General features: G+C 50.2%; 1 protein-coding gene across 1 annotated transcript in view; it reads right to left on the bottom strand.

Moving 5' to 3' along the window:
- LOC103188530 (sideroflexin-5) overlaps positions 1–14,012 on the bottom strand; it is a 54,064-nt gene that overhangs the window by 18,710 nt on the left and 21,342 nt on the right. Inside the window, exons 4-11 of the mRNA XM_007908565.2 lie at positions 13,231–13,257; positions 12,401–12,455; positions 11,814–11,839; positions 11,156–11,209; positions 10,836–10,892; positions 10,128–10,193; positions 8,467–8,557; positions 262–377 (exon numbers count right to left, since the gene is read on the bottom strand). Coding sequence (XP_007906756.1) covers positions 262–377; positions 8,467–8,557; positions 10,128–10,193; positions 10,836–10,892; positions 11,156–11,209; positions 11,814–11,839; positions 12,401–12,455; positions 13,231–13,257 — 492 coding nt within the window. The remainder of the gene's footprint in view (positions 1–261; positions 378–8,466; positions 8,558–10,127; positions 10,194–10,835; positions 10,893–11,155; positions 11,210–11,813; positions 11,840–12,400; positions 12,456–13,230; positions 13,258–14,012) is intronic.

Genomic DNA, 14,012 nt, shown 5'->3' with positions numbered 1-14,012 from the left:
TCTGCAACATGAATGGAGTGAGGAGGTGAAATACATCTCTGACAGCTTGTTTCAGCTTGTCCGTAGTCTCACATCACTGTTTTGTAACAGGGGGTAACAGGACTTTGTGGATACTCTCTGTCCAGGCCAGCGACAGCATGGGCTAGAGACAGAGTGATGCTTTCTCTACACTGTCCGTCCACACTGCTAGGTCAGTGACAGATAAAGAGTAAAGCTCGCTGTGGCAATCAGTGAAGCACTGGGATAGACTGAAATACTTACATGGCTTGCAGCAATCTTGGATGAACCGACGAATTTCCCTTCTTCGTCAAGCACGGAGATCCCTTCGATGAGCTCACTATGCCTCATCAGGACCACATTGCAGATATTTGCACTGGCTGTGGGCAACAGAACAAACATAGGTCAGTAACACATCCACATAACGGCAACTGTGTTCACTACTACCATGTTACACTGGGCTGCTATTCTCTATGATACACACAGGGGCTCCATAACACTATTTTGTTGGCAATTACCTGTTTCACACTGGGGTACATTGCCTGTGGTCTATGTTCGGAGTGACCTCAATAGCTTTGTGTTGTGCTTCTGATGGCTCATCCATCCACTGCTGCCCTCTATCCTTTACCCTGAAACCTGATCTCCTGCAGGGTGAAAGACATATCCTATTCCTGTTTTGAAGCATCACATCAATAAAGATTTTGCAACAGAAAAGGAAACCAGCCCCATTAATATAGGAATCATCACAGATCCACCAACTAGTGACTATCCTCAGAGTGGGGGTGGTGAGTGGGGAGGTAAATGTTGCATATTGCTTTAAGGTTAAATTGGCAATTGGAGATTGACAATGAAAAGCAAGTAGGAAGCATAAAAGGATTCTGGGAAAGTGACTGGGCAGAGTGTTCAGGAGTGTAAGGTTGAAATAAAGGAACTATTGAATTTAAACTGTCTTGTGGATTGACAAATAATACAGTAAGCAGCCTTTCCTTGAAGTTGAACTGGCTCCCAGTTGACCTGCTTGGCAATGCAATGTCAAGTTTGAGTCAACCCTCGGTGGTTGTCTCAGTAGTGAGGTACCTGAGCCATGCAGACCTGGTGGAGTTTAACAAACTACAACCGCAGTTTGCCATCAAAAGCCACTGGAGAGCTTCCCACTGCTTTCCCAGTTTACCCTGGGGTCTCCAAGCCTTGGCTCTTGCCAACCTGTGCCTAGTACTCTCCGGAATTAGGTAAGTAGGTTGCATCCCTCCAGGGAGAGAATGCATATTCCTTTTCAGACACAAGAATTTCTATGTGGGTCTTTAAGTCTGAATTGGAGGCTCTTAATCACAGTTTTCACATGCATCAGTCATCCAGCTGACCAAACACCACCAAAAAGAGAGAACCTTTGTTCTTATACACTATAAACTCACATAAGTCATATCAGTCAGGACTATAACATTTCATATGACTTACGCGAAGTCTGAGTTGCAGGCAAACTTATATAAGATGTATAAAATCTGATTTAATCAATAATCAACATTGTGCATGTGTACTTCACTGCAGCTGGTAAGTGTGCAGGTGACGGGTCAAGTCTACATTTCTCACAATTGAATGCGTCTTGACATGTGTACTTATTGGCAAGGGTTGGAATCGCTGGAAATAAAGTTCCTCAGCGCATGCATTGATGGATCAAAACTAAATTTCTCACAATTCAATGCAGCTGGTAAATTCTGGAGAAATGGAGGGTGGAGGAACAAAGTTAGGTGATAAATGATTGGTGCAAAGAAATTTAACTGAATGTATGACTTAGGCCAGTGTTATCCAGCAGGTGGCCCACAACTGGCCCAATGGATGATTTTGTCTGGCCCACAAACAATTTTCGACCTCACTGCTTTACCTCCTGGCTCCGCCTCTCTTCTGGCAAGTCTCCACAAGGCAGAGTGGAGAGTGACAGGAAGGGGCAGAGGCAGAGAGGGGGAGTCACGTTTCATGCTGCCTCAAGCCTTGTGTAACTTGGGGAGACGCAGTAAGCAGCAGCAGGAGTATTTTGCAATTCTAAAACAACAGGACTAGGAGTCTCAGTAGAAAACGCAAGGTAGATATGGAAAGTAGAGGATTTCAGTGCAAGTGGGAAGTGGATTATTTGTTTATTGAAAGTAATGGAAAACCTCAGTGTCTTGTTTGCTTGCAAGTCATATCCGTGTTGAAGGAGTTCAGCGTTAGTTATGCAATTATGGATTTAATTTGTTTTGGTTTGTTGAGCATTCTCTCTAGGGGCCTCTATATGCTGAGTTAATATCTTGTGTTTTGACTTTAATGCATTAAAACATTTGATGCATATATTTCCATTTGAGATGATCATTATAAAGTAATATAGTCACACAATTTAAAACATAGGATGATGTAAAATTATTTTATGTTTCTACAAAGGAAAAATCAAAATATTGTTTATGCAGCCCGTGAACATTTCTCAAATGTGGCATCCAGCCCACAACATCCAAAAGATTGGACCACCCTTTTGGGTGTTGATTTTACAATTTATAAAGATATGACTTGTGTGAGTTTTACTCTATCATCCAGGTTCTAGAACTCTGCCTTGATGCTCGCTCTCCCTTCAACATCTTTGGACAATATCCTCTCCCCCTTCCCCTCCTCCGAGTAACCATTGATCAGATGGCCCAGGGATCTCCAGAACTCAGAGATGTCTCAGAGGGGATTACCGACTGGAACAGGTTACCAGGAAGAGTAGTTGAAACAAGAACACTGGACTCATTTAAAAACTAGTCCAGCTTGATACTGTGATGGTTGGTGGGGGGGGGGGGGGGTAACGGTAGGGTGGGTGTTCTGAAGGATGAGATCAGATGGGCTGGGGTCTTCTTCATCCAAACCTTTCTCGTGAGCTCCATCATCACTGTGAAGCACTTCACAACACTAACTTCCATTTGCAGTGTCCTTTATAAGTGTAGATAATCTTGGAGGACCAGGACAATCCCAGGCTCCTATTCTCCACCACTAATCACTAATCATAGTCCACCTTCCCGTGCCTCGCCCATCCTCTCCTCCAATTCCAACTGTGAGATGTTGAACTTTCTCGAATCCAAAATTGAGGGGATTCATTCGGCTACCTCTCCTCCGTCCCCCTCGCCACCTCCCCCTCATGCCAAGGCCCCCACCTATCTCTCCCTGTACACCTTCGACCCTGCCTCCCCCAGTTTCCTCACCTCCATCATTTCAAAAATGCTCCCTTGAACCCATCCCCACCTCCCAGCTCCACCTCCTGGCACCTCTTTTAACTGCATTATCAACCTCTTGTTATCCACTGGCACTGTTCTCACTCCCCTAAAACAGCTGTCCTCACCCCCATCCACAAAACTCTTTCTTGGACTCTCCAGCTATCACCCCATCTCCAACCTCCCTTTCCTCTTCCAGGCCCTGCAACGAATCGTCGTGTCTTAGCTTCGTTCTTTCCTCTCCCACCATTCCCTCATTGAAACCCTCCAATCGGGTTTCTGCACTGCCCACAGCACAGAAACATCCCTGGTCAAAGTCACTAACAACATTCTGAACATCTGCGACCTGGGCTCTCTCTACCTCCTTGTCCTCCTCGATCTCTGCTACTTCGACATTGTCGACTGCAGTGTCAGTAGGATCACTGCTGTTCTCAGACTGCCCGTCGGACATCAACTCCTGGATAAGAGCTAACTTCCTGCAGTTGTCCCCTCATTAACCAACAAGTCCCTCACAATCCATGACCACACCGTCGAGGAAAATATCGACATCCTCGCCCTCACCAAAACCTGGGTCACCCCAGGCGACACCTTCCCACTAGTTGAGGCCATACCTCCAGGTTACTCCTTACACCAAACCCCACGGCCTAATTGCTGTGGCGGTGGTGTGGCTCTCATCTCCCGGTCCCGCCTTGGCCTTTCCCCTTACTCCTCAGGAATTCTCCCCTCCTTCGAACACCTTACCCTCTACCACCCCTCCAGGCTCTCCCTCAAAATCCTCCTTGTCTACTGTCCATCCAAGCCTTCCCCCACCTTCCTCTCGGACATCTCCACCCTCCTATCTTCCCTCTCCCTCTGCTCTGAACGCCTCCTAATCCCTGGCGACTTCAACCTCCAATTCACCCCCTCCTGCTCTACCTCTGCCGACTTCTCCCTCCTCTCTTCCCTTAACTTCTCCCTTCTCATCCACTCTCTCACCAACGTCCATGGCCACCCCGTTGACCTGGTGATCACCCGGGGCCTCGCCGTCTTGGACATCACCATCATCGATAAAGCCATCTCGGACCACCACTTCCATCTCCCTCAACACCTCCATCCCCCTTCCCTTTTCTCAACCCTCCATCATCACATATTGTCCATGGAAAAAAATTTCCTCCCTCTCCACTTCCCTGGAGTCATCTGAACTCCGGCACCTCTGGCCCTCCCTGACCGATTTCCCCTCCTCACTCACTTTTCTCCACAACTCCCTCTCCTCCATTCTGGACTCCCTTGCCCCTCTCACCTCCCGAACTACCTCATGCTCCCGTAAATCCCCCTGGTACACCAGCCATCTCCGTTCCCTCAAGGCACAAGTGCGAGCTGACGAATGCGCCTGGACCAATTCCAAACTAACGGTCCATCGGCAGATCTGGCTCCACCACACCAAGATCTACCACTGCGCTCTTACCTCCGCCAAATTCTCCTTCTACTCCAAGGTTATCTTGGAGGCAAAGGCCACCCCCTGACTTCTCTTTTCCATCACAAACTGTCTCCTCTGTCCACCTTGCCACGCCACGCCCATCCTCTCAAACTCCAACTGTGAGGAGATGCTGGATTTCCTCAAAACCAAAATGGAGGGGATACGTTCAGCCATCTCTGCCCTGTCCACAGCCACCCCCACATCACCTCTCCCTCATGACCCATTCCCCCCCCTATACTCCTTCGACCCTTTCTCTCCCTCCTCCCTCTCCACGATTGTTCGCAAACTCAACTCCACCACCTGCTCCCCCTCTCCTCATCTCCAAGTTCCACCTTTTGGCCAATCTCCTGTCCAACGTCATCAACCTCTCCTTGTCAACCGGTTCAGTTCCAACCCCCCTAAAAACAGCTGTCATCACCCCCATCCTGAAAAAACCTTCCCTGGACCCATCTCTACTCTTCAGCTACCGCCCCATCTCTAACCTCCCATTCCTCTCCTGGAACGAATCGTCGCATCCCAGCTCCGCTTTCTCTCTCGCCATTCCCTCTTTGAACCCCTCCAATCCGGCTTCCGCGCTGCCCACAGCACGGAAACAGCCCTGGCCAAAGTCATTAATGACATTCTGAACATCTGTGATCAGGGCTCCCTCTCTCCCTCTACCTCCTTGTCCTCCTTGACCTTTGCCGCCTTCGACACCGTCGACTATTCCACCCTCAAACACTGCCTCTCCTCCTTACTTAATCTTCGTGGAACTGTCCTTGCCTGCTTCGATTCCTATCTCTTTCACCATCTCCACTTTGTTGCCTTTAATGGTTTCTCCTCCAGCCCCCGCACTGTCACGTCTGGGGTCCCCCAGGGCTCTGTCCTTGGCCCTCTCCTCTTTAATATCTACATGCTCCACCTTGGTGACATCATTCACAGACATGGGGTCAACTTCCATATGTATGCGGATGACACCCAACAATATCTTTCTGCGTCCACCCTCAACTTCAGGACCTCTGCTGTGCTGACAGACTGCCTGTCGGACATCAAGTCCTGGATGAGGGCAAATTTCCTACAGTTGAATGTGAACAAGACTGAGGCCCTCCTGATTGGCTCACGCCAGCGCCTCAGCACCTCAGGCTCCGGCAGCATCAACCTCCATGGTTGCACACTTCAACTCACCGCCAGTCAGGAACCTCAGTGTCTTGTTCGCCCCTCAACTGTCTTTTCTTCCCCACATCCAAGCCATGACCCGCTCTGCATTCCCTCACCTCCATAACATCGCCCGACTCCGCTACTACCTTACCCCTCAGGCCGCTGAAACTCTTGTTCATGCCTTCATCACCTCCAGGCTCGACTATGCAAACGCCCTGCTTGTCAGCCTTCCTAACTCTTCCCTCCACAGGCTGCAGATAATCCAGAACTCTGCAGCCCATGTCCTCTCCCGCCCCAAACTTTGTGACCCCATCTCCCCCATTCTCGCCTGACTCCATTGACTTCCTATCTTTCAGAGGATCCAGTTCAAAATCCTGGTCCTCACCTACAAAGCCATGAATGGCCTCGCCCCACTCTATCTCTGTGACCTCCTAACCCCCTACCAACCCGCCTGCTCCCTCTGCTCAGCCGGCTCCACGTCTCCCGACCCACCCGCCCCGCCATTGGCAGGAGAGCCTTCAGTCACTCTGCCCCCAACCTCTGGAACTCCATCCTCCAATCACTCCGCCTCGCCCCCTCCTTAGCCTCCTTCAAGTCCCGCCTCAAAATCCTCCTCCTCTACTATGCCATTAGTCAACCTCTTCCCCTCCCCCCCCAACCCCAGCTCGGGTCTGAAATGCTGTACACTGTCCAGCGCCTTGGAACGTCCTCCCAACCTGAACGGCGCTATACAAATGTAATCTTGTTGTTGTTGAATGTTCACAAGACCGACGCCCTCCTGCTTGGCTCCCATCAGCGACTCCAGACCTCGGCGCTGACACCATCTGCCTCTATGGATGGACTCTACTTTTCATGGAGCCAATACGGAACCTTTGCGTCCTGTTCGACTCTCAAATGTCCTTTATACCCCAGATCTGCGCCGTGACCCTCTCCGCCTTGCCCCATCTCCGCAAAAATCACTTGGCTCTGCCACTATCTCACACCGCAGGCCGATGAGAACCTCATACATGCATTCATTACTCCAGGCTCGACAACGCAAACTCTCTGGATGTCGGCCTCCCCAACTCCTCCCTCCATAGGCTGCAGATCATCCAGGAATCTGCAGCCCATGTCCTTTCCCGCACCAGGCTCCATGACCCTATTACCCCCATCCTCGCCCGACTCCACTGGCTTCCCAACACACAGGGGATACAGTTCAAGATCCTGCTCCGCACCTTCACACCCTCCATGGCCTTGCTCCCCCCTACCTCTGTGACCTTTTAACTCCCTACCACCCTGCCCGCTCCCTCCACTCAGCGGGCTCTAAACTGCTTCATGTCCCCCGCCTTGCACGGCCCACCATTGGTGGGTGGGCCTCCAGCCACTCTACCCCTACCCTCTCAAACTCCATCCCGTAGTCCCTCCGCCTCGCCCCCTGCCTTGCCTCCTTCAAGACGTGTCTCAAGACGCTCCTCTTTGAGGGTGCCTTCGGTCACCCTCATTCCCCCTCTGCCTTCCGCTCTCCCCAATCCTGTCCCCCAGCTCGGGGTCCAAAACACTGATTGTCCAGAGCCTTGTGATGTCCTTCTGACGTCAATGGCGCTATACAAATGTAATGTTGTTGTTGTAGTGTCTCAGAGCACTTAACAGTGGGGAGCTCAATGTTGAGCTGGGGAAGACAGGGTAAGGTAAGAGGAGGGGGGTGGTGGGGGGAGAGAGGAAGGGAATGGGGGGGGAGGGGAATGGGGGAGAGAGAGGAGGGGAATGGGGGGGGGAGGTACTTTTGGGGGATAAAAATCCAATGGGGTAGAATTAATAAAACTATTTAATGAGCATTCTAACCCATAAGCAGACCCTGGCCTCCCCAGAGCCTTCACAACCCTGGACCCTCGGCCACGGCAGCTCCACAATCATAAGGCAACAAAGCAAGCTGGCATCACCCAGCTGGGACAGTCAGTGGCTCCCAGCACCACCAGAGCAGGCCTGAGAGCAGACAAGAACTTACATTGTTGCAGCGCACCTTTCCCAAGATCACCAGGGAGATTAGAATAATAAACCCCTCAGCCAATCTGATCCCAGCCCGACCATCACATCATTGAGACATTTATTAAAAAAGATTGTGAACCTATCACACCCACCTTCGCCTGGCTCCATTAGCTCCCCCCCATCCCCCAGAGGATAGAGTTCAAAATCCTAGTCCTCACTTTCAAAGCCCTCCACGTCCTTGCTCCTCCCTACCTGTGTGATATCTAACTCTCTCTGCTCGGTGGGCTCTGGCGTGCTCCATGTCCCCACCCTGCCAACCCATCGGCAGTCAGGCTTTCAGCCCATGCCCACGAGAACTCCATCCCACAGTCCCTCCACCTTTCACTCTCCCTTGCATCCTTCAAGGCACGTCTCAAGACCTTCCTCTTCGACCGTGACTTTGGTCATCTTCCCATCCCCACTTTCCCTGCCCTCCATCCCCCCTGAACCCAACCACCAGCTTGCATCCAATTCCTTGACTGTCCAGCGCTTTGGGACGTCCTCCCGACATGAAAGGTGCAATATAAATGTAATTTGTGGTTGTTCTTTCCTACATATCTTCATCTCCCCTCTATATATGTGCCTGGAGATGAACAACAAGTGGCTCCCTGCAACTGAACTGAATTGAGAGCCATAAGAGTGATGGGCTGTGTGACTCACCCACTGCAGGGAACGGCACAAACCTCTGGATCAGTAACCTGGCGGCTGGGCTGAACTGTTTGGTTTTCTGGATGAAACGATTGAGGCCCACCTGAAAAAGGGCAGGAGAGAGGGGGAGAGGGAAATCATCCCCCGAAACCTGGATTAGATTCTAGCCTGTACCTCACTCCTGGAGGGGGGTGTGATTCTGTATACGCCCCCCCTCCCCCCCGAAAACTCCTGCATTAGATTCCAGCCTATATCTCACTCCCAGGTAGCACCACACTGTTGCTCACACCTGTGTGATTCAGTGCAGCAATCAGAGGATGGTGGGCTGGATGTTATGTGGAAGTGCCAGTAGGGGCTGTGCCTGGCTCAGCTGGTGGCAGACACCCTGCTCTCTCTCTCTCAGCACAGTGCGAAAAGCTGCAATGAGCTGTGTGGCTAGAATCACACACGGTGCCGCCATACCGCTCACAAACCATTATCGGGGAGCACACAGACAGACCTCGTAGGATTAACTAGAACCGCGCAAGGAGCGAGAAAAATAAATGGAAATATTTCATCAGAAATAAAAGCGGATTCACTGCATTGCACGGCCATCACCTGCCAGGGATCCCTGAATCCAACACAATAATATAATAATTCTTGCATATAGCACTTTATCATGTCGTTGAGACATCTCAAATGTTTCACTGAATATACTGTAAAGTGAACTGACTATATTTTGTGGGTGAAACACGGCAGCCAATTGCGTACAGCAGTGTCCCACAAATTATTATTTTTTGAAGTAATTATTACCCCAGAAAGCGATCGTGACAATCGACTAACAATTAACCAATACACTATAGGACTCCATGCCCAGGGAGAGCTACCCTAAGACTGCAGCCTGCAATGTCAAACAGGAAGATGGTAAGCCCTTTAATATTAAATTCTAAAGTTTTAGCCTTCAGACCACCTGACTTAAATTTAAAACTGTGCACGATTATGGAAATTTACCGGTGTTTGGATGAAACAAAGCTTTCTCTCTCCATGGAGAGATGCACCCTGCTTACCTCATTCTGGAGAGTATTAGTCACAGATTGCCAAGAGCCAAGTTTTGGAGATCCCAGGAGCAGTTGGGGTGCCTGCTAGAATTTAACCAGCTAAAACTGCATTTGCCTGTTGGGAACACTGCCTGGCAGGTTTTCCTGCTGCTTGTCCAGCTAGGATCATCCTTACTGTTAGGGCTTTGGCTTTCTGGTTTAACAGGAGCTTCCCCCAGTGACTGGTCTGCCCTCCCAAGTCCTGCCGATGAGTTAGGCTGGGCTGTCATCAGTAGTGCACTGGAATACTGTGGATCCACCTGGCTCAGGAGCCAGACTAGACACGGCCACAGGGAGTGGACTCGATTCTGATATTCTGTTGCCAGAAATGTCACCTTGGAGCAAGTTCAACCCCGAGGAGAATAATAATAATAATAATAATCCTTGCATTTGATATAGCGCTTTTCACGTCGGGAGGACGTCCCAAAGCGCTTCACAGAACACACATTGAGTTGACTGTATATTTGTGGGTGAACGCGGCAGCCAATTGCGCACAGCAATGTCCCAAATAACAGACAAGACACTGACTGGTGTACACTACACACCCCAGCATATGAGCAGCTGACTTTCTCTGGGTGCAGACTGAATGTTACTCACCGCTATTGAGACTGCGCTGGTTACAGCACCACAGTAACCCAGGGCGAACGTAAATCTGGAGGTCACCTGCAGAGGGATGGAAGGGAAAAGGAACATGTTGAGTAAGACAAATTGATCGGAGTGAAAGTTCCTCATCACAAATGTGCTGATGATATCTCAATGGGATTTACACAGCATTTCACGACAGTGTCTCAGATCCTTGAGGTATAACAGATCTGCCAAAAAATGACTTCTGGGTCATCGTTGATGTCACTGACGGCAGACACTGATCGACTTCCTATACTCGGCAGGAAGCCAGCCGGTCGACGCCATTGGTGTGCTACATTACAGGTAACCAGGGATCCTCAAGACACCTACGTTACAGGCAACCTCATCCACCAGCCTTCCAACAGGCTTGCTCTGTATTTTGTGTGCGATCAATATGCACAATGAAAATTCTCACACACCACTCCCTTTGTTATTTTGACAATGATCTAAAATTGATACCTTCAAGTTACCAACTAACAGGCATAGTTTCTCCCTATAATCCCCTCAATTACCTCTCCCACCCCATCCAATGAGGACTTTAATCCGTGATGGAGATCCATTGGAGGATGTCAAAGTCTTCGAGGTTTTGAGGTGAATTCCCCCATTTGGTTTCCATAAGTTTGAAGACAGACAGGAGAAAAAACAGCCGTGAAGTTTTATGTAAAATAGTAAATCTCTCACCTTGCTTGCGTTCCTATTTGCATAATTCACACAGGCGTTATGGCTCTGGTTCAATGTCTGCAATAAAGTGAAACATCATATTTCTTTAATGCAAACTCACTCTACAGCACGGGTCAGAGACAGAGTAAAGCTGCCTCTACACTGTCTGTCCACACTCCCAGGTCAGTGACAGCATGGGTTACACTCTTATTGAACATGACTGATGTCTCGATCCATCACCTGACTTCCCAACTAAGGTTTCCAATACAAATGACATGCGGCCTCAGCCTGACCGAATCCAGAGTGATGATGTGAGGCTGTCTCGGTGCAGGGCTCCTTACCTGCCAGAAGATAGTTGATGCCAAGGTCTGGTTTGGTAGCAGAAGGCCAATAACCTGCAGAGAAAACAGGTAGATATTGAAGAGCTGAGCAGCCCAGGAAGAGACCATTAAGTGAGCCATGAATGTGAGTGTCCAAAGGCTTGAATCACAACCTCACCCAGAGGCAATATGAGCCAGCTAATAACTGACCATTACCAAGCGAGTGTCGGGATGAGACACTACGTGGAGTCCGACTGCATCACTACGTTAGTGAATAGTTAGTGAACTCCCCCAAGCAAGTGGACCTGTGTTCGATTCCCAGGCAGGGTGAAACTTTAGGTTTCCTTAGTCCGTACGCCTGTTTATCTTGCAGTAAGTAGGAACCCAGTTAATCGATTGGTCGATCGTTTTCCGGGGGTAATAATCCCTCTCCCCCACTCCAAAAAAAATTGGTCCTTCAATCCATGACTGTTTGTAGGAAACTGCTGTGCGCAACTGGCTGCTGCATTTTGCCCACAAAATGTACAGTATATCCTGTGAAGCGCTGAGACGTCTCAACGACATGATAAAGCGTTATATGAAATGCAAGATTATTATTACTTATAGTAACAACAATGACACCTCCAAACGCTTTACAAGGACGGGTAAAATGCAACTGAAACAGAATAAAAATACTCACAATGGGGGTTCCGAAGGGAACGAAACCTGCAAGAGAGAGTCAGACCATGAAACCTCGCTGCTTGCTGGCTCCCTCTCTCTCCCAGTGTTTCCCGTCCGTTCTCTCTCTCTCTCTCCACCCCCCCGCCCCGCCTCCCCCATGGAAAACACACGCTGCTCTGCACCCCCGCTGAGAGTACACAATTTGCTGAGATTGTTTTGGTCAACATGATGTCCAGCACGAGGAAACCTATCACTGTGTTCAGTATCCAAACTAGCCACCTACACACAGGAATTTCACTGTTTGAGGAATGGAATGGGTACTCTCCCTCTGGTGGGACACGCTCTGCTTAAATAAAGTCTTCAGTGCAAGTTGGTGAGAAACAAGGCATGGGGGTCCCGAGTGTGTGTGGAAGTGCTTTCTCTCTCTCTCGGAGAGAAGGGGGAGAGATGATTATTCAAAGAAACACTGTGTCCCCCCACCCCTTCCACTTTTTCAAGAAAACCTTCCTTTTTGACTGTGCTTACGGTCACCACCCACCATTAAGTGCTCTGAGACGCTATCCTGCGTGGAGGGTGCTATATAAGTGCAAGTTGTTGATGAGTTACCTGACATTCGGAACGGCATAAAAATCTTTTGGTTAGTGTCTGGGTGTATGATGGCCTGAGAGAAAAGAGAAAGCATGGAGATTCAGAGGAAGTCGCAATTCACTGACTCGTTGATTTCAGGTAACTGTCAGTTGGCAAGACATCAGGACAGGGAGCGGCAGTGAGCTAGATCTCGACGCTGTACACCCAACACAAATACAAATTACATTTGTGCAGCACCTTTCACGTCAAGGGTTTGTACCCAAGCTGGGGGTTGGGATAAAGAAGGGTGGGGGGGCAAGGGGGTGGGGGTAGGAGAGTGATCAAAGACATGATCAAAGAGGAAGTTCTTGAGACGGACCTTGAAGGAGGCAAGGGAGGGGGTGAGGGTTAAGGGCTCCGGATGGAGTTCTAGAGGGTCGGCAGAAAGGATGAGGGCCGACCACCGATGGTCAGGCAGGCAGGCGGGGGACGTGGAGCAGGCCAGTGAGCGGAGGGAGCAGACAGATTGGTATGGTCGCAGAGGTCTCACAAACCCTCCGCCAAGCTCCCCACCTCACAGCCCTTGCCCCCCTCCCTGCCTCACAAAATCCTCCCCCAGCCTCGTTCCTCCCTGCGCACAACCCACCTCCCAGGACCCTCCCTCACCTCACCCCCTGCCTCACAGCCCCCCTACCCCACTTCACAACACCCGTCCCCGCCCCCTCCCGAGCACCCCCCCCACTTCACAGGCCACTCCCGCAGCTCCCCATCCCCCCGCCTCAGAGGGATGGGCGACAGGGGGGAAGATTCTGATTCTATACAGTATAGTCTCACTGATAAGAGTGAACCAGTAAAAACTAAAAGCTCACCTGCTTGATCTTCTGAGCTTCCCAGAGCTAAAAAAAAAAGAAAAAAAGAAAACAGTGACTCCATACCAAAGAGCACAGAAACATGCCATTCTGCCCAACAGGCCTCCACACCGCCTCATTCCCTCTAATCCTTTCTCCTCCATCCAAACATCAAAATAGAGCACTCGCCTCGCAAGCGAAAGGACCCAGATTTGATTCCTGGATGGGGCAAAACCTTAGGCAAGTTTCCATACTCCAAACGCCTTCTGCATGTCCCTCTTGCCCTCCGTTCCATTATTGGTGGCCACACTTTCAGCCGCCATCCCTCCGCCTTGCCCCTTCCTTCCCCATCTTCATGTCAAGCCTGAAAACCTTCATCTTTGGCTGTGGCTATGGTTACTTCCTCCTCCCCTCGGCTCAGCGTCGTGTTCTGCCGCTGTCGAGTGTTCTGGGATGCTACCCTGCATATATTAATGCAACTCTCTGCCCCCAGTGACTGGTCTGCCCTTCCAGGTCCTGCCGATGAGCCAGGCTGGGCTTTCATCAGCAGTGCCCTGGAATACTGCGGACCCAGGGAGTCATCCCACTCAGCTCCTGTTAACCCTGCAAGCCAAAGCTCTAACGGGTAGGGTGGTCCTAGCTGGACAATCAGCGGGAAAGCTTGCAAGACAGTGCTATCAATGGCAGGTTATGCGGTATTAGCTGGTTAGACTCCAGCAGTTTCCTCAACACACACTCTGGGGTCCCCAAGCCTTGGCTCTTGCCAACTTGCACTTAATACGCTTTGGAATTAGGTAATACTT

Source organism: Callorhinchus milii, unplaced genomic scaffold (assembly GCF_018977255.1).
Source record: "Callorhinchus milii isolate IMCB2004 unplaced genomic scaffold, IMCB_Cmil_1.0 Scaffold1, whole genome shotgun sequence".
Lineage (NCBI taxonomy): Eukaryota > Metazoa > Chordata > Chondrichthyes > Chimaeriformes > Callorhinchidae > Callorhinchus > Callorhinchus milii.
This window is presented reverse-complemented; position numbering and strand designations above follow the sequence as displayed.